The sequence below is a fragment of the Vanacampus margaritifer genome, chromosome 14 (assembly GCF_051991255.1).
Source record: "Vanacampus margaritifer isolate UIUO_Vmar chromosome 14, RoL_Vmar_1.0, whole genome shotgun sequence".
Classification (NCBI taxonomy): domain Eukaryota; kingdom Metazoa; phylum Chordata; class Actinopteri; order Syngnathiformes; family Syngnathidae; genus Vanacampus; species Vanacampus margaritifer.
In genome coordinates, this window is record NC_135445.1 from 118,188 (window position 1) to 132,311 (window position 14,124).

At 51.2% G+C, this 14,124-nt stretch overlaps 3 protein-coding genes across 5 annotated transcripts; 2 read left to right on the top strand and 1 right to left on the bottom strand.

Moving 5' to 3' along the window:
* Window positions 1–767: 767 nt before the first annotated feature.
* cryba4 (crystallin, beta A4) lies at window positions 768–3,537 on the bottom strand. The gene is made up of 6 exons (XM_077585801.1): window positions 3,415–3,537; window positions 3,178–3,218; window positions 2,668–2,786; window positions 2,457–2,598; window positions 2,223–2,365; window positions 768–1,011 (listed from the first exon to the last, which is right to left on the bottom strand). Exons 2-6 carry the CDS (start codon window positions 3,214–3,216, stop codon window positions 864–866), a joined length of 591 nt encoding a protein of 196 aa, XP_077441927.1. The 5' UTR covers window positions 3,217–3,218; window positions 3,415–3,537; the 3' UTR covers window positions 768–863.
* A 1,381-nt stretch (window positions 3,538–4,918) lies between these two features.
* Window positions 4,919–9,345, top strand: crybb1 (crystallin, beta B1). 2 transcript variants are annotated; one of them, XM_077585797.1, is made up of 6 exons: window positions 4,919–5,064; window positions 5,946–6,079; window positions 7,042–7,160; window positions 7,313–7,445; window positions 8,207–8,349; window positions 9,043–9,345. In XM_077585797.1, the coding sequence occupies exons 1-6, from the start codon at window positions 5,025–5,027 to the stop codon at window positions 9,239–9,241; spliced, it is 768 nt and encodes a 255-aa protein (XP_077441923.1). In that variant the 5' UTR covers window positions 4,919–5,024; the 3' UTR covers window positions 9,242–9,345. The 2 variants fall into 2 exon arrangements, with proteins under 2 accessions (XP_077441923.1, XP_077441924.1); XM_077585798.1 differs by having other exon boundaries at window positions 4,971–5,063; window positions 5,932–6,079.
* A 1,634-nt stretch (window positions 9,346–10,979) lies between these two features.
* capslb (calcyphosine-like b) lies at window positions 10,980–14,007 on the top strand. 2 transcript variants are annotated; one of them, XM_077585800.1, is made up of 5 exons: window positions 10,980–11,264; window positions 11,452–11,646; window positions 12,494–12,671; window positions 13,130–13,339; window positions 13,443–14,007. In XM_077585800.1, exons 2-5 carry the CDS (start codon window positions 11,510–11,512, stop codon window positions 13,542–13,544), a joined length of 627 nt encoding a protein of 208 aa, XP_077441926.1. In that variant the 5' UTR covers window positions 10,980–11,264; window positions 11,452–11,509; the 3' UTR covers window positions 13,545–14,007. The 2 variants fall into 2 exon arrangements, with proteins under 2 accessions (XP_077441926.1, XP_077441925.1); XM_077585799.1 differs by having other exon boundaries at window positions 10,981–11,264; window positions 11,431–11,646.
* Window positions 14,008–14,124: the final 117 nt, after the last annotated feature.

Below are 14,124 nucleotides of genomic sequence, written 5' to 3' on the forward strand. Positions count from 1 at the left end.
GTGGTGGTGGTGGGAGGGGCCGTAGGCGCACACTGGCAGCCACGCTTACGGCAGCCGCTGTGGCTACTTAAGTAGCTTAGCGCCTCCACAGTGTCAATGTGTGAGCGCACGAATAATGCGACCGCTGTGAAGCGTCTTTGAGTGTCTGGAAAAGAGCTATATCAATCCCATGCATTATTATTATTATTATTATTATACATTTGATGTACAATTTGGTGATTGTGTGTGTGTGTTTTCTTGTGGTTTTCATGTGCCACTGCAACAACAACCAAACACTGGGCTATTAAAAAAAACAGATCAACTTTCAAGGTATGTTTTCCATGAAAAAGGTGGGGAAAGAATCCCCGCGCGCGCACGCACACACAAAAACAGGAAAAAGACAAAATTTGAAAAAATATTGTGGGGGGGGGTTACCCTTGAATGCGTGTTGAATGCTTGGTGGACTGTAGTTTGAAGTTGTAATATCACCAATCACCACTAGATGGCAGACATGTCTTAGTCTATAACGTCAATAAAATGAACATTTTTACCAAATTGATTTTGGTGGAGGAAAAAAAGGTTTTGCACTTGATGTTGCTTTTTGTTCAGGAGCTCCGGAACGCCTGAAAATTTCTCTCTGTCCGTCCGCTTGTCAATTGTCAGCAGTATTTCCCCCCAAATGTCACGTGACCGGCACCGATGATGTCACAGGACAACACGCAGACCAAAACTTTTTTTCTGCAAGCAGGTGAGCGACGGCCCACGTGACACGAAGGACGAGACGAGCGTTTGAGGAGGACACTTTATTGTGGCGGGACGGGATGGGGCGGGGCTTGGGCGAAGGAGAGGCGGGCGGTGGCTGGGTCGGTCCCGGGCCCGGGCCTCTACTGCTGGATGCGCCTGATGGACTGGATCTGAGGCGTTTGGCAGTGCGAGCCGAACTCCTTGAAGTGCTTGTACTCACCGCAGTGGCGGTCGCACTCCACGATGTACTGGTACCCGCGGTAACCCGGGTACTGGTAGCACACGAAGCTGGCGACACAACACGGCACAAATTCAAATACGGCCGGCACCCGAGTGGGCGCTTTTGCCGGCTCGTCACTTGAAATCAACGATTGTGTTCCACACTTGAGGAATCGCGGAACGCCATCTTTGGACAAAAGTCCGGACTTTCAGAACTTTTAGCGTTCTGCCTTTTGGGTGCCGACCACATTTGTCCTTAACTCATTGACTGGCAGCCATTTTCAGTGAAGCAACCCCCGCTTGTTTGACTGGATTTGGACGGATTTTGCGACTCCCACACAATATTGTGTTTTATGGCTATAAAAACATGGAACTACTAAAAGAGCGGTTAGTCTCTTCTTTCATCAGGAAAAAAATATATTTGTGTCTGTTTCTGCTTTGCAGCAATTAGCATTCGAGTATAGCTAAGTTTCATCATTATTCACAAATCTGTTTCGAACTGTGGGTAAATGAGCTTGTTTGCAACACGGCCCTGGTTGATCTCTTGTACTCTGCTGCCACCTGCTGGCTGTTTTCGTAATAACTACCATTGCTTTAAGCCACCTCTTCATGTCAGAAGCTGCATCAAAGCCTTCTGTATGCGCTAGCATAAATAAACGTATAAATATGTCTTTGGGACACTTAGAACATTTAGAATAGAACGCATTGATACGTTTTTTGGGAGCAAATGAGTACAAGAGTAACTCAACGCCAAATCAACGTCTTTTTTTATTCCCGACATCATACAATCAATCTTACCTTTCTCGGAAAGCGGTTTTCTTTTCGCCCGCTTTGAGGTCTCGGCAAGTCAACCGGCGTTTAAGCCAGGGATGGCAAGATCCGGTCTTGGAGCTCATGCGGGTCTTGGATATTTGCCTTCTTCAACGCAGCTGATTCATGATCAGCTCATCAGCCTGATAACGATCGTGTTCACGGAAATCAGCTGCGGTTGGGGTTCGGGAAGCTCTCAAACCTGCAGCACGGCCGCATTTGCCATCCCTGGTTTAAGCCGTTCCAAAGTGTGTTTGCCGATCGAAGCGTGTTGAAATTTCCCGCCTTCTCCTCCCAAACGACGCGTCCGCGAGTGTCCGACTCTATTATTTTGTCCCACTCATGCGTATTAACGAGGAAAAGACGACGTCATTTGAGATCAAGCCCATCAGAGCGCAGCTGGTGAGCACTTGTGGCGCCTGCGGTCAGACGTGCGCAAATTTCAACCCCAAATGTAGTTTTGAACTCACGCTCCAGACTGGACCTTGAGGGATCCCACTTCGTTGTTGCACCAGCCCATGGCGTGCAGGGAGGGGTAGTCGTCGCTCAGCTCGCCCTTGCGGGCCAGGAAGTTCTCACGCTCGAAGATGGTCATGCGGCACTCCCGGTGGTTCTGCCGGACAGCGCGCACACTTAGGCCCGGCGCTTGCGGAACGGAGGGAGGAGGAGCTTGGGGCCGCGCTGACACTCGCCCGCTCACTCACCGCGCAAGCGATGGGCCTGAAGGAGGTCAAGCGCTCGATGTGGTACGCGTTGCTGCCCCCGAAGGCGTCGCACTGCGGGTACTCGCCGCGCTCCAGGATCAACTGCTGGCCTTGGAAGGCGGCGTGCTCGTAGCCCACCCAGCTGCAAAAAAGGGGAGGGCCGTCAGCCGTGGCGTGTGCACGTGCGCCTGTGGCGTGCGCGCACACTCACGCGCCGCTCTCCACGCGCAGCGAGCGCACCGTCTCGAAGCCCAACTCCATCACGTTGACGCACTCGGACGTGAACTCGTGCCGGCGGCCCTGGAAGCATTCCTCGTCGAACACGATGATCTGGACACGTGGTCGTCATGGTCGTCATCATCGTCATCGTCGTCATCATCGTCATCATCGTCATCATCATTTTGCGTACGTAACATACGAGTTGAGCTTCCAATAATCGGGTCTTGTTGTTACACGGTTATTATGCGGCCCCCAAACACGTCGTTATTATGCATTATTGTGCCGGTGCAAAGTTGATGTTGCGACACGTTCAGACGCTCGTCAACTGCTGCTGCGTGACCTTTCAACTTGTTCTGTGTTAGCACGTCGCTATTATCTCGCTGTTACGTGGCGCTTACATGTTATGTTGCGTCATCATCGCCAGCTTTGCGCTTTTAACGAACCGTCTCTTCTGCGACGTCAGCAAAATGTACCCGATGAAGCGCCGTTCTCGCCAACTCACCTTCCAGTGGCCGGAGAACTTGGTGCAGTGGTGCGTCATGTCTGCCGGGAGAAGTTGCCTCATTATTGCATCTGCATCGCTAACGTTCTGACCAGAACACGTTAGCTACTGTGTGATTAGCATCCGCAACATGTGCCGTTACGACGCGTGATGCCGACACGATCAAACAACGTCATGACATCGAAACGCCGACGGCTCGGAAACGCTCGTATGTGCAAATGCGGGCGACGGACTCACCTTGCCGTGATGCTCGTTGCTGCTGGCGAGGGCGAGTGAGATGAGCCGGGCGCCCCCCTCCCTTTTAAAGCCTCCCCTGGCAGGGGGCCACCAGGAAAGGCCCCGCTCAGCAAGAGGGGCGGCCTCTGTCCCTTTTTGTGTGTGCGAGCCCCCCTCCCCCCCCCGACCCCGGCCAGCGCCGGCATCACCCCACCCCTGACGGAGGCAGCTTTCATTGTGCCGCCAGAGGGCGCCGACCCTTGGACCGGCAAGGACGGCGGTCGAGGGAAGCTTTGGCAGCATCCCGACGACTCGTGAACCGGATCGCTTTGACCCCCGTGCGAGCGCAAACACGGCAACGCGCTGAGTAGATGCTAAGCGGCTAGAAATGTGCGAGTGACGTAACGAAGGTCGGCAACAGGATGATGTCAGCTGTGCCAAAAACGGTCCGGGTGCCCCAAATCTTCAATGATTCCCCGTCATGAGACCAAGTCCCTTCGCAAGGCGATGAGTCATCGGTTTCAGGCCTGTAGTGGAGCGCGCTACCATACCCAAGCACATGCTAGCTAGCTAGCTACATGCTAGCTAGCTAGCTACATGCTAGCACGCTACCATCCCTGGTTTCAGCCGTTCCAAAATGTGTTTGTCGACTGAACCATGTTGAAAGGTCCGCCTTCGCACTCGGACCCTGCCTAAGATTTGAACGGATCATCCGCTTGCTATGCTAAATGCTAATGTTGGATTACAGTTTGCGATCCCTGCTGCTGTCCGGGGTTTGGACTTTCTGGACCTGCTGGATTGCTTACGACAGCGTTTCCACTTCTTGCTTTTGGAAGGTCTTGAAAATAACTTTTGCTACAAGACAAAAGGGCGTGGCCGCTTTCTTTTTTTCTTTTTCACACACCACCACATTCCCAAGCTAGAAAAAAAAAGCACATGAACGTTGAAAACACGTCCAGGAGAAGAAATAAAAGCGGGTTTGTCAAACGACTGAAAGCTTGAAAAGGGACAACAAGACCTTCATCAAAGGTGTGTGTGGGGGGTTCAACGCATTGCCTTATTGGCACTTATTTCATGAGTGTGCAGCATAAGCGCTAAAAGCCGCTTCACCGTGTTTGCTTTGTGAGCTCCACTAATTGATGTGAAGTCTGCATCAGCATTTCGTTCACGTATTGACGAGCCAAAACGTTGGGACATTTGTGGACCCGGAGCAAAATGTTCACATCCAGCTGATTGACAGCAGTGGAAAGTGGAAAGTCTCTTGAGACAGGACAGGACAGGACAGGACAGGACTGATATGTTGCCCTGTTTTTGCTTTTCCTTCCGTCTCGCGTGAATGCGTTTGTTCGGAGGAGACAGCCGATGTTTTGTGTCTTTTGCTCGCTGCGGGTGACGGAGACATGACTTCATTGCGCCCGCCCCCCCCCCCTTAACATTCCTCTATGGAGCCCCCCCGAGCCTCCCCAAACCCCGAAAGGCGGCATCAGCACTTTCCTTTGCGTTTAAAGTGCTTACGGGGGGGCTTTGGGTGGGGGAGGGGCTTCCAGGTCGGGCTGTGCGATGACGCAGCGTTTGTTTTGTGGCCGCTCGGCCTTTGCCAGCCCATAAAAAGCCTCGCGACGGCGCAAAACATGACCGACGCCGGCGAGCCCGCTTTGACGCCGCACGCAGGTAAGACAACGCACTCGCGCACCACCGCCCGGCCCGCCCGGCCCGCCTGGCCCGCCCGGCCCGCCCGGCCCGCCTCCCGCTAGACTTTGGAAAGAAAAAACGAAAAAAGTCCACATCGCCGTTTGTCGTGTTCCGTTCCGTGAAAATGTGCTACCTCAAGAGGATTTCATTTCAGTCCCGCCCCTAAAAGCCACACCAGACACAACGATCATAAGTTATTTCAAATTTGGAGAAATTAGGACTCAGTCATAATCAGCAACAATCTTTTTTTTTTCTTTTTAGAACTAGCACCGTTTTCCACAATTGGTCACATTCTTTTTTCTTTTTTCTTTTTTTTTGAAATATATAAATATTTTTTCCTGCCATCTGTAATGAGGATCAATTATTGGTAGACTTTTTGGGCCACAATTCTTACAGTTATTATTCATATCATTTTTTCCCCCCAATCAGCCACTTATTCAGAATCAGCTTTATCGTTAAAAAAGAAAAGAACTTTTTGTCGAAAGGGACGAGAGATATAAAAAGGGTTGAAAAGGGAGCGGCCGCCTCCGTAACGTCCTTTTGTTCATTTTTTGAACGCACAAAAAAATCTCCTGGATTTGTCTGCTAAGGTCAAAGGTGAAGTGCGTTTTGCATTTTGCATTTTTGTGTGTGTTTTGGGAGGTCATTTGAATTCATGCCAATCAATTGTCACAAGAAAGTGTCAACGATGGACAGATTTGGAAATTGTTATCAAGAGCCCCCGATTTTGGTGTGTGCGGTTGTGGTCCCGCCCCCGCTTATTTGCACTTTTTTCAACGGATCATAGCAAGTATAATGAGCATGAATTATTCCCGCATGTTAACGAACTCTTCCTGTTCCTCCATTGGCCCCGCCCCCAGCCCCCCTCGCCATGTCTCAGACCGCCAAGTCCGCCTCCAGCCAGGGCGCCGACGCCAAAGACAACAAGGGAGGCGCGCCGGCCGCCTCCAGCAAGGCCACCAAGACGGGCGAGCCCAGCCTGGGCACCTTCAAAGTGAGTGCGAGGACGCCACGCCCACAAATCGGTCGCAGCCGTTGCTGAAAAGCAGGCTTGGGGCGCCGCACTGCCAACTAGTGGCCTGGCATGCACGTGACGCCCTTTTCACGCCGCTCCTAGCCACTTAGCATGTTGCTCTTTTTGCTGCCTTCATGTGCTATCAAAACGATGGTAAATAGCACACGTGGAGTCCAAAATTGTTCATGTGGTTTTTCCACTGGACAACTGAGACTTTATTTTGATACCCGAGTTTGCGAGCTGCGAGAACTTTCCAAGCTTCATCATGGCGGAGAAATAATATAAGGACGTTATCGTCCACGAGAAGCTTGTTTTATATCCAAGCAATTACGTCGCGTATGAAATTCTATGCCATTATTTGCCGTAATTGTTGACACGTGTATTTTTTGCTACAACGAAAGTCGTGACTCGGACTTTCCGAGTGCTAATGCTGCATTGGAGGAAAGCAGGAAGTGGTGCTTTTGAAACTCCAATCTGGCGACAAAGACCGCCAAGGGCCAAACCTCATTTCTCCGACTCGATCTTTGCGCTGACTGCTTCCTGCAGTGAAAAGTAGAAAATGCTTGTAAGACCTTTATTTGTACAAATAAAGCAAATGATCGCAATCAGCCATCTTTTTTGTTTTCATTCGCCCGGAACGCTTTGACAAACCGACTTGCCAGCTTCCTCCAATGCAACGTTAGCCAGTTAGCATGTGGGAAATGATGTCGTTTTAGCGCTCAGTTAGTTAGCATGTGCCCATTCAGCTAGCATAGCATAGCATGATATTACAGCTGGTTAGAACCTAGCATGCACGCTAATCAGTTAGCATCATGCGCCCTCTCAGTGACCTTGATGAAGTTAGCTTGATGGTATAACCAGTTAGCATCAGCTTGCTTGATGTGGCCACGCCGCCGCCGCCGCCGCCACATGGCAAGCACGTGACGCATTTTGTGTTGCAGCTGACGCTGTTCGACCAGGAGAACTTCCAAGGTCGCTCGTTGGAGCTGCAGAGCGAGTGCTTGAACGTGAGCGAGCGCGGCCTGGAACGGGTCGGCAGCATCATCGTGGACAGCGGCCCGTAAGATCCGCACGTCCGCCGCCGTGGCTCTTTCTGTGTCCTCGCCGCTCATTCCCTTCCCTTGACCTTTGCTCCCTCGCTCCCTCCCCTCTCCCTGCCCGCCACCCACTCGCGGCGACCCCGGCCCGCCCTTCGCCCCCCCCTCCGTCCAGCTTTGTTGCTTTCGAGCAGACCAACCTCCGTGGGGAGATGTTCATCCTGGAGAAGGGAGAGTATCCTCGCTGGGACACCTGGAGCAACTCGTACCGCAGCGACTGCCTCATGTCGCTGCGGCCCATCCACATGGTACGCACGCACGCACGCTCGCAGCGGCCGAGTGGGCCGCTGGAGCCGCAGAAGTTAGTCGAGAAACGAGACCAGGGTTCCAAACGTAGCCAGCCGCTTTCCCAAGTCCGATCCCGACGCCGCGGCCCCTTCGGACGAACCTCACAAGCCAGATTGATGGTTGCGTGTTCTATCTCTCCTTTCTCAATTGGGGCCAACTTGCAAGGTCGCTGGAAAAGCCATCAGCTGGGTGACACTGCCCTCTAATGGCTTATCCGTGCAATGCATGTGTCAGATCATATACGTCAGGGTTTTGATGGGAGAAAAAAATACTAGACTTATGAAATAGAGGGCTCAAAATGTCTCGTATTTAATATGATACATTTGGCGTTAATTGCAGCGTCCGTTCATTGATTAGGTTTGTTTGACCCCACCCACGCTCTTGATTTCGTCCCGCCCTAAACAATGCCTGATTGGTCCAACCTAAAAAAGGCCGACTGCAGACGTATCGTCAGGAGCCGTACAAGATGTATTCTGTGAAGTTTATGAACTCCAAAATACTGCGAGACTTGAGTTTGAGATGCCGACTTGCGAGTTTGTCCAAAAACTTGCGCCACTTTTGATATCTTGGCCCATTTATGTAGAAAGGCAACAAAAGCACATTAGCACGATGCTTGTCATGCTAATAAGGATGCAAAGTACATTCGGTCCCGCCCATGCTAATAGCAGTGAAAGTGTATTGATTTAGCGTAATGCTGAAGCTAATGTTGACACGTTGACAGGACAGCTTGGAGCACAAAATCTGCCTGCATGAGCTCTCTGACTTCAAGGGCAACAAGATGGAGATCCAGGAGGACGACGTTCCCACCCTGTGGGCGCACGGCTTCTGCGACCGGGTGGGCAGCGTGAAGGTCCCGGGGGGAGCGTAAGTACAGCGTGCCCCGCTTTCAGCGTAGCGTAGCTTCTGCCCAAATGACAAAGCCGCCGGCGCTTCCGTTGAGCAAGGCAAATATTGCCGCAGCGTGACGAGGGCGCGCTATCCAGTCACATTGACTTTGCTCTTGTTTGAGCACCAATATGTATTTTTCTTCTTTTGACATTTGTATCTTTTCTGAGATCATGTTTGCTTTTCCACCACTGGGAAAAAGCCTGCTCAATGCTCAGGATGCTAACGCTAATGAGGTTAGTGTGATTCGCAAACAGGCAATGCTAACAGCGATGTCACGTATGTACGCTGAGTTTGCATGATGCTAACGCTAATAGTACTCCAAGTGTGTTAACATGTTGCTACTAGTGATGAAAGCAAACGCTAATAGGAAAATGATGGCGTTAGCATGAGGCTCTAGCTAATCCAATGACAGTGTGAGTCAGCATGATGCTAATGCTAGTAGTGAGAAAAGTGCATCGGCGTTATCATGATGCTAATGCTAAAAGTGATAGAATTGCTGTGCAATAAACAATGTGACAAAGTCGGTACTTTGGCGCCGCGCCGAAGATTTGAAGCGTTGCGCCGCTTCGTTTCCAAGCGCCATCCGGTGGCAGTCGTAGGCGGTGCGAAGGAGGGTGCGCGAGGACGCCCCCGTGTGGCGGCTGAACCCCTGGCTTGCTCGGTCCGCAGGTGGGTGGGCTACCAGTACCCGGGCTACCGGGGCTACCAGTACCTTCTGGAGAGCGGCGACTACCGGCACTGCAACGACTTCTCGGCCATCCAGCCTCAGATCCAGTCGGTGCGCCGCATCCGCGACATGCAGTTCCACCAGAGGGGCTGCTTCAACTTGACGTCCGCCGCCGCCGCCGCCGCCGCCGGCAGCAAGTGAAAGGGCCACGCCCACGCGCGTTTTTACGGACTCCTTCATCTATTGCCCACCGTTGCTGGCTTTTATGGTGACAATTAATAAAATGTCTTTGAATAACAGACAAACGTCTCACAACGCTGGTTATTTCAAATATTTCTTAGCAAACGCAGCAAAATATTCGCAACAAGAGATCAATCGTAGAGCTGAAAGAACAACAAACTTAGGGCGAAGGATCGTGGTGATGAATTTACAATCAGGTTAGCATGACGCTAATGCGGACAATGATGAAAATACAACAAAGTTAGTAGTAGTACAATTACCTTTGCATGTTGCTAATGCTAATGCCACACCCACTTTCTTTTTGCCAGACTAGCTAAACGCCAGTGGAAAGCTTGACGTGGGGGCGGGACTCCCACTTCAGGATGTTTTCAATGCAAGATTGACGTCACCCCACATTAATATTCATGAGTCAAGGGGTCAAAGTGGGCGGGCCAGTCACGCTAAACGGATGTAAACAGTCTCCTAGCGAGATGCTTACTGCACAAGATCGACTAATTGTGCCTGAGAATGAAATCCTGGTGCTAAATTGACTGGCATTGACGTCGAAGAACATCAACTCACAATTAAGGAGATGATTTGAAATGTTGCAAAAGAGCCGACCTGACCCAGAGCTCCTTTTTTTTTCTCTCCCCTCAAAACATAGTCCTCCGCAAGTGACACTGACATTCTCCACTTCCAACAAGCTAACCTTCCTTTACGCCCGCCCTGTCGTTTCTGCTCGTCTTGCGTCTTTGACAGTTTTTGGGCGGTACATTTGTATTGCTTTTTTTGTGTGTGCGTAGCGATCGCAACCAACACTCGATATACCAAAATTCTTTCAATTATTATATCCTTGCCCTTATACACCCGATTTCTTAATTAAGAAAAGGCCCTACAAGATAAATGTTCATACATGTCACAGCTGCAGAAAGGCAAAACAAAAATAAAAAATACAAATCAGGCGCTAAGCAAGACAAGTGTTACGTGCCGTGAGGCAAAAACAAGGCGAGAGAGACAAAAGAACACAGTTTATTTGTCGTCAAATCGCCTTACTTTTGAAGAAACAAAAACAACAATTGGAGTACCGGAAGTCCTTGACAGAAGCGCGTGGCAGGAGGAGGCAAGAAACTAGCAAAACAATCTTCCGGCACAGAACAAATGGAAGAGGCTCGTTAAGTGGGCATCAACTGATGAGCCTCAGGTGTGTGTGAGCATGTTTCTGCTTGCGCGGTGTTGGCGCCGCCTCCTGCCGCACTCCGGAACTGCAGAGGGAGAAACAGTACCGTGACAACAGGTCCGAACAACAGTGGAAAAGCCATTTCAGCATTTTCGCTCGTCATTCATTATTGTCGTCCGGCAGTCGGGGAAAGGTCAGACTAATAAAAAGAAAGAAAATGGCTTACCTCTTGGGGACGGCGGTGGCAAGGGATTAGGATCGTCAAAGGAGCATGCCTGACCCCCCCAACAAAGTGAAAGGCTCACAAGTTGATCCCGGGAAACGAATAAAGAATACATCCTTCATATGTGGACAGTCGTCGTGACTCTGGAGTCGTTTCTGCAAGTTCCATAACACCAGTGTTTACTCGGCATGCGTTTTTTCCCCCCAGAGATAAACGAGAACAAAACAAGCACTCCCTGCATTGCTGTCAATGAGCCGACTTCATTTTTGACCTCTTTCCGGTTCAAACGGCTGAAGTCACGTGACCTTGCGGTCTACAGGTAGCATTCGTGTAGCATCCCATTGAGTGGCCACGTAAGATGGCTGCCATCCGGCTTCAAGGCCGAGGAGACTTTCGTCCAACCACGGCTAGACATCCAGCCAATCAAGAGGGAGGGGAGGAGCGGAAGGTTTCCGTGGCAACGACGGTGTTTTTCCTGGCACTTGTTCTCGCGTTTCATATGTGAACGTTCGTCATCGTCGTCTTTTTGTGTGGAGGGGTCAGAGTTGTTGAGACTCTTTTTTTTCTCTGCGGAAGCCACTTCCGGCGTGTGTTGAGCCCGTTTGGTGAGTCCACAGTATCAACTAAATATTTCACAACAAAAGAAATACGTAAAAACGCAGGCTTGTGGATTGGCTCTTTCCGTTTCTAGACTTTTGTTTTGTAAATAATACCAGGAAGTGTTGGAAAGACAACACCCAGCTTGTGTGATTTTTTTCCCGCTCCTTTTAGAAAGAATTTGACGTCTTTCAGAGACGCGAAGGGAGCGCTGGTGGGCGGCCCCAAAGTAAGAGCTGCGGTGACGTCACAGATGGCGGGAACCTCCAGGCACGACCGAGAGATGGCGCTCAACGCCAAACGGCAGCTGACGTCATGTTCCGACCCGCTGGAGAGACTCCGCCTCCAGTGCCTGGCCAGGGGCTCGGCTGGCATCAAAGGTCTCGGAAGGTGAACCCACTCGGAGCAACGAGCACAGCAGTTTTGCTAGCGAGCAAATCAATCGTGTCGTCCAGTCCAGCCCAATCTAGTCTGTGAGCTTTGAGGGCCCCAAACTGGTCTAGCCAAAACTAATCTAGTCTAGTTTCAGTGCACTTTAGTAAAGTAGTACAGTCTGGTTCGGTCTATTCCAGTTTAGTCAAGTCTAGTCCTGCCCAGTCTTTGACCTTTTGGTGATCCAGTCTTATCCAGTCTAGTGCAGTAGAAACATTCAAGTCTCGTACGGTCCAGTCTTTTGACTGATAAGTGGCTAAATCCAGACCGCCTGCTTCAGTTTAGTCCCGTTTATTAGGGTGAAGTCCGCTCCAGTCTGTGGCAGAAACCAGTCTAGCAAAGACAGGTCGAGTCGTGCAGGTTTTGCATGTTGCCCTTCTCCAACACAGGTGATCTATGATCAGCTTCAGCCTGATAAGGAGCCTGCTGATTGGAATCAGCTTGTGTTGGAGGAGGGAAACCTTCCAAACCTGCAGGACTGCGGCCCTCCAGGACCGGAGTTTGACACCCATGCTCTAGTCTCTCCTCTAGTGTGTTTTAGTGCACTCTTGAAGGCGTCTGCTGGGAACGTGAGCAACTGTTAACGACTTACAGTCGGGTTTCAAAATGGAGTTAGCTTTCCCACGGTGGGCTTTTCAACTGGGTTATGGTTTCCAATTGGGTCGGGGTTGGAACTTTGAGGTCACAGCAGTCGAGCCCGGTGCATCTGCCGGGAAGGCGAGCAAACGATTAGCGTTCACTGGTTAGCATCTCCGCGGTCCGTTGTCACTCGCTGGTCATGGCGTCTTTGCAACGGCTCCCTCAGAGTGTTCCGGATCATGGACGACGACGCCAACCGCTCGCTGGACTTGAAGGAGTTCCTCAAGGGCCTCCACGACTTCGGCCTCCTGATGGACAAAGAGGAAGCGGCGGCCATCTTCCAGCGCTTTGACCGCGACGGCAACGGCACCATCGACTTTGACGAGTTCCTGGTCACGCTGCGGGTAACTAGCACGCTAGCACGTCAGGCCCGCGCCGCGCCACGTTGGGTGGACTTAAACATTTGACTCCGCTTACACGGATTTTTCCAAATGGTTTAAATTTGCATAATTTATGATGGGTTAGGGTTCTATCTTATGGTATAAAGTTGTTTTTATTTTTTTTAACACATGATAAACACGCAAGCCAACCGTTTGAGGAAAAGGCGGAAGTGCAGTGCCACCTGCCCCCAGCAGAGGGCGCATCCCTGGACGCTCGAGGCTAGTATTTTGGTTTTGGTTACTTTTTTCGTTGTTCAACACATATTGTAATCGTCATGTGCTAAGGTTAAGTTGAACAAAGAAAGAAAAAAGGTTGAAAAGCCCAAAACGTTGAGATCCACCCGACGTCGAGGCCCGCCTGGAACTGCGTTCTACTTTGGGGCTTACTCACTGGCCTCGCGCCTCCCGTCCCGCCCGGGCAGCCCGCCATGTCCAAGGCCCGCCGAGACGTGGTCATGCAGGCCTTCGGCAAACTGGACAAGAGCAAAGACGGCGTGATCACCGTGGACGACCTGAGGGGCGTCTACAACGCCAAGTACCACCCCAAGTACCAGAACGGCGAGTGGAGCGAGGAGCAGGTCTTCCGGACCTTCCTGGACAACTTTGACTCGCCGTACGACAAAGACGGCAAGGTAGGAAAAGCCGCGGGCTCTCCGGGGGGGGCGGGGCTTACGGAGCGCCACCGGTGGCCACCTTTGTCCTTGACGAGCTGTCGCCCGCCGTTTTGTCTGGCAGGTGACGCACGAAGAGTTCATCAACTACTACTGCGGCGTCAGCGCCTCCATCGACAACGACGCCTTCTTCATCCTGATGATGAGGAAGGCGTGGAAGCTCTGAAAGCACGGAGCGCTCCTCATCGCCGTGCGTGCGTGCGGAACCCTGACAGTCCCTCCAAAGTCCGCTCGGGACAATTCAGCATTTTTTCATTCCATCCTCACTTCCTCATGCGGATTTCTGACACAATCGCGTCCAAACCGTAGATTCGAACCCTCGTGAAGCAAAAGGTGGTCACGTGGCGGCCATCTTGGGGCAGGGTTGCTTCATCACTCAACACATTAGTCAAAACGTTCAAGGAACGGAAGATGGCGCAACTCTCCCAAATCCTCAACAAATGTGCATTTTTCCACAAAATGATGCAGCGTTAAAACAAAGTGCGGTTTAAAAATCATAGACACGTTAAGAAGGTTTGGAATAAACAAATCCGTTTGTAAATCCATCCGGCGAGTTCAGAGTATTTAAGGGAGTCGATCCTCCAACTTGCGCCGACCGCAGCACAGCGAACCCGGGCGGTCACCTGACCTAAGATGGCCGACCCTGCCTTGAGACGTCTCGTGTTTGTACAAAAGGTCCATCCAAAGTATGGGCCGGACCGGCAGGCCATTTTTCAAGCGGCAGGTACCAAAAAAAAGACAAAGCA

Bases quoted from the DNA above. Each gene is read 5' to 3' on its own strand.
- cryba4 (XM_077585801.1), bottom strand. From the start codon at position 3,216: ATGACGCACCACTGCACCAAGTTCTCCGGCCACTGGAAG. The intron at 2,599-2,667 runs GTGAGTGTGCGC...CCTTTTTTGCAG, and splicing joins CTGCGCGTGGAGAGCGGCGC to CTGGGTGGGCTACGAGCACG. The intron at 1,012-2,222 runs GTGAGTTCAAAA...TTGTGTCGCCAG, and splicing joins CTCAAGGTCCAGTCTGGAGC to CTTCGTGTGCTACCAGTACC.
- crybb1 (XM_077585797.1), top strand. From the start codon at position 5,025: ATGACCGACGCCGGCGAGCCCGCTTTGACGCCGCACGCAG. The intron at 6,080-7,041 runs GTGAGTGCGAGG...TTTGTGTTGCAG, and splicing joins CCAGCCTGGGCACCTTCAAA to CTGACGCTGTTCGACCAGGA. The intron at 7,446-8,206 runs GTACGCACGCAC...ACACGTTGACAG, and splicing joins CGCTGCGGCCCATCCACATG to GACAGCTTGGAGCACAAAAT.
- capslb (XM_077585800.1), top strand. From the start codon at position 11,510: ATGGCGGGAACCTCCAGGCACGACCGAGAGATGGCGCTCAACGCCAAA. The intron at 11,647-12,493 runs GTGAACCCACTC...CGGCTCCCTCAG, and splicing joins GGCATCAAAGGTCTCGGAAG to AGTGTTCCGGATCATGGACG. The intron at 13,340-13,442 runs GTAGGAAAAGCC...TTTGTCTGGCAG, and splicing joins CGTACGACAAAGACGGCAAG to GTGACGCACGAAGAGTTCAT.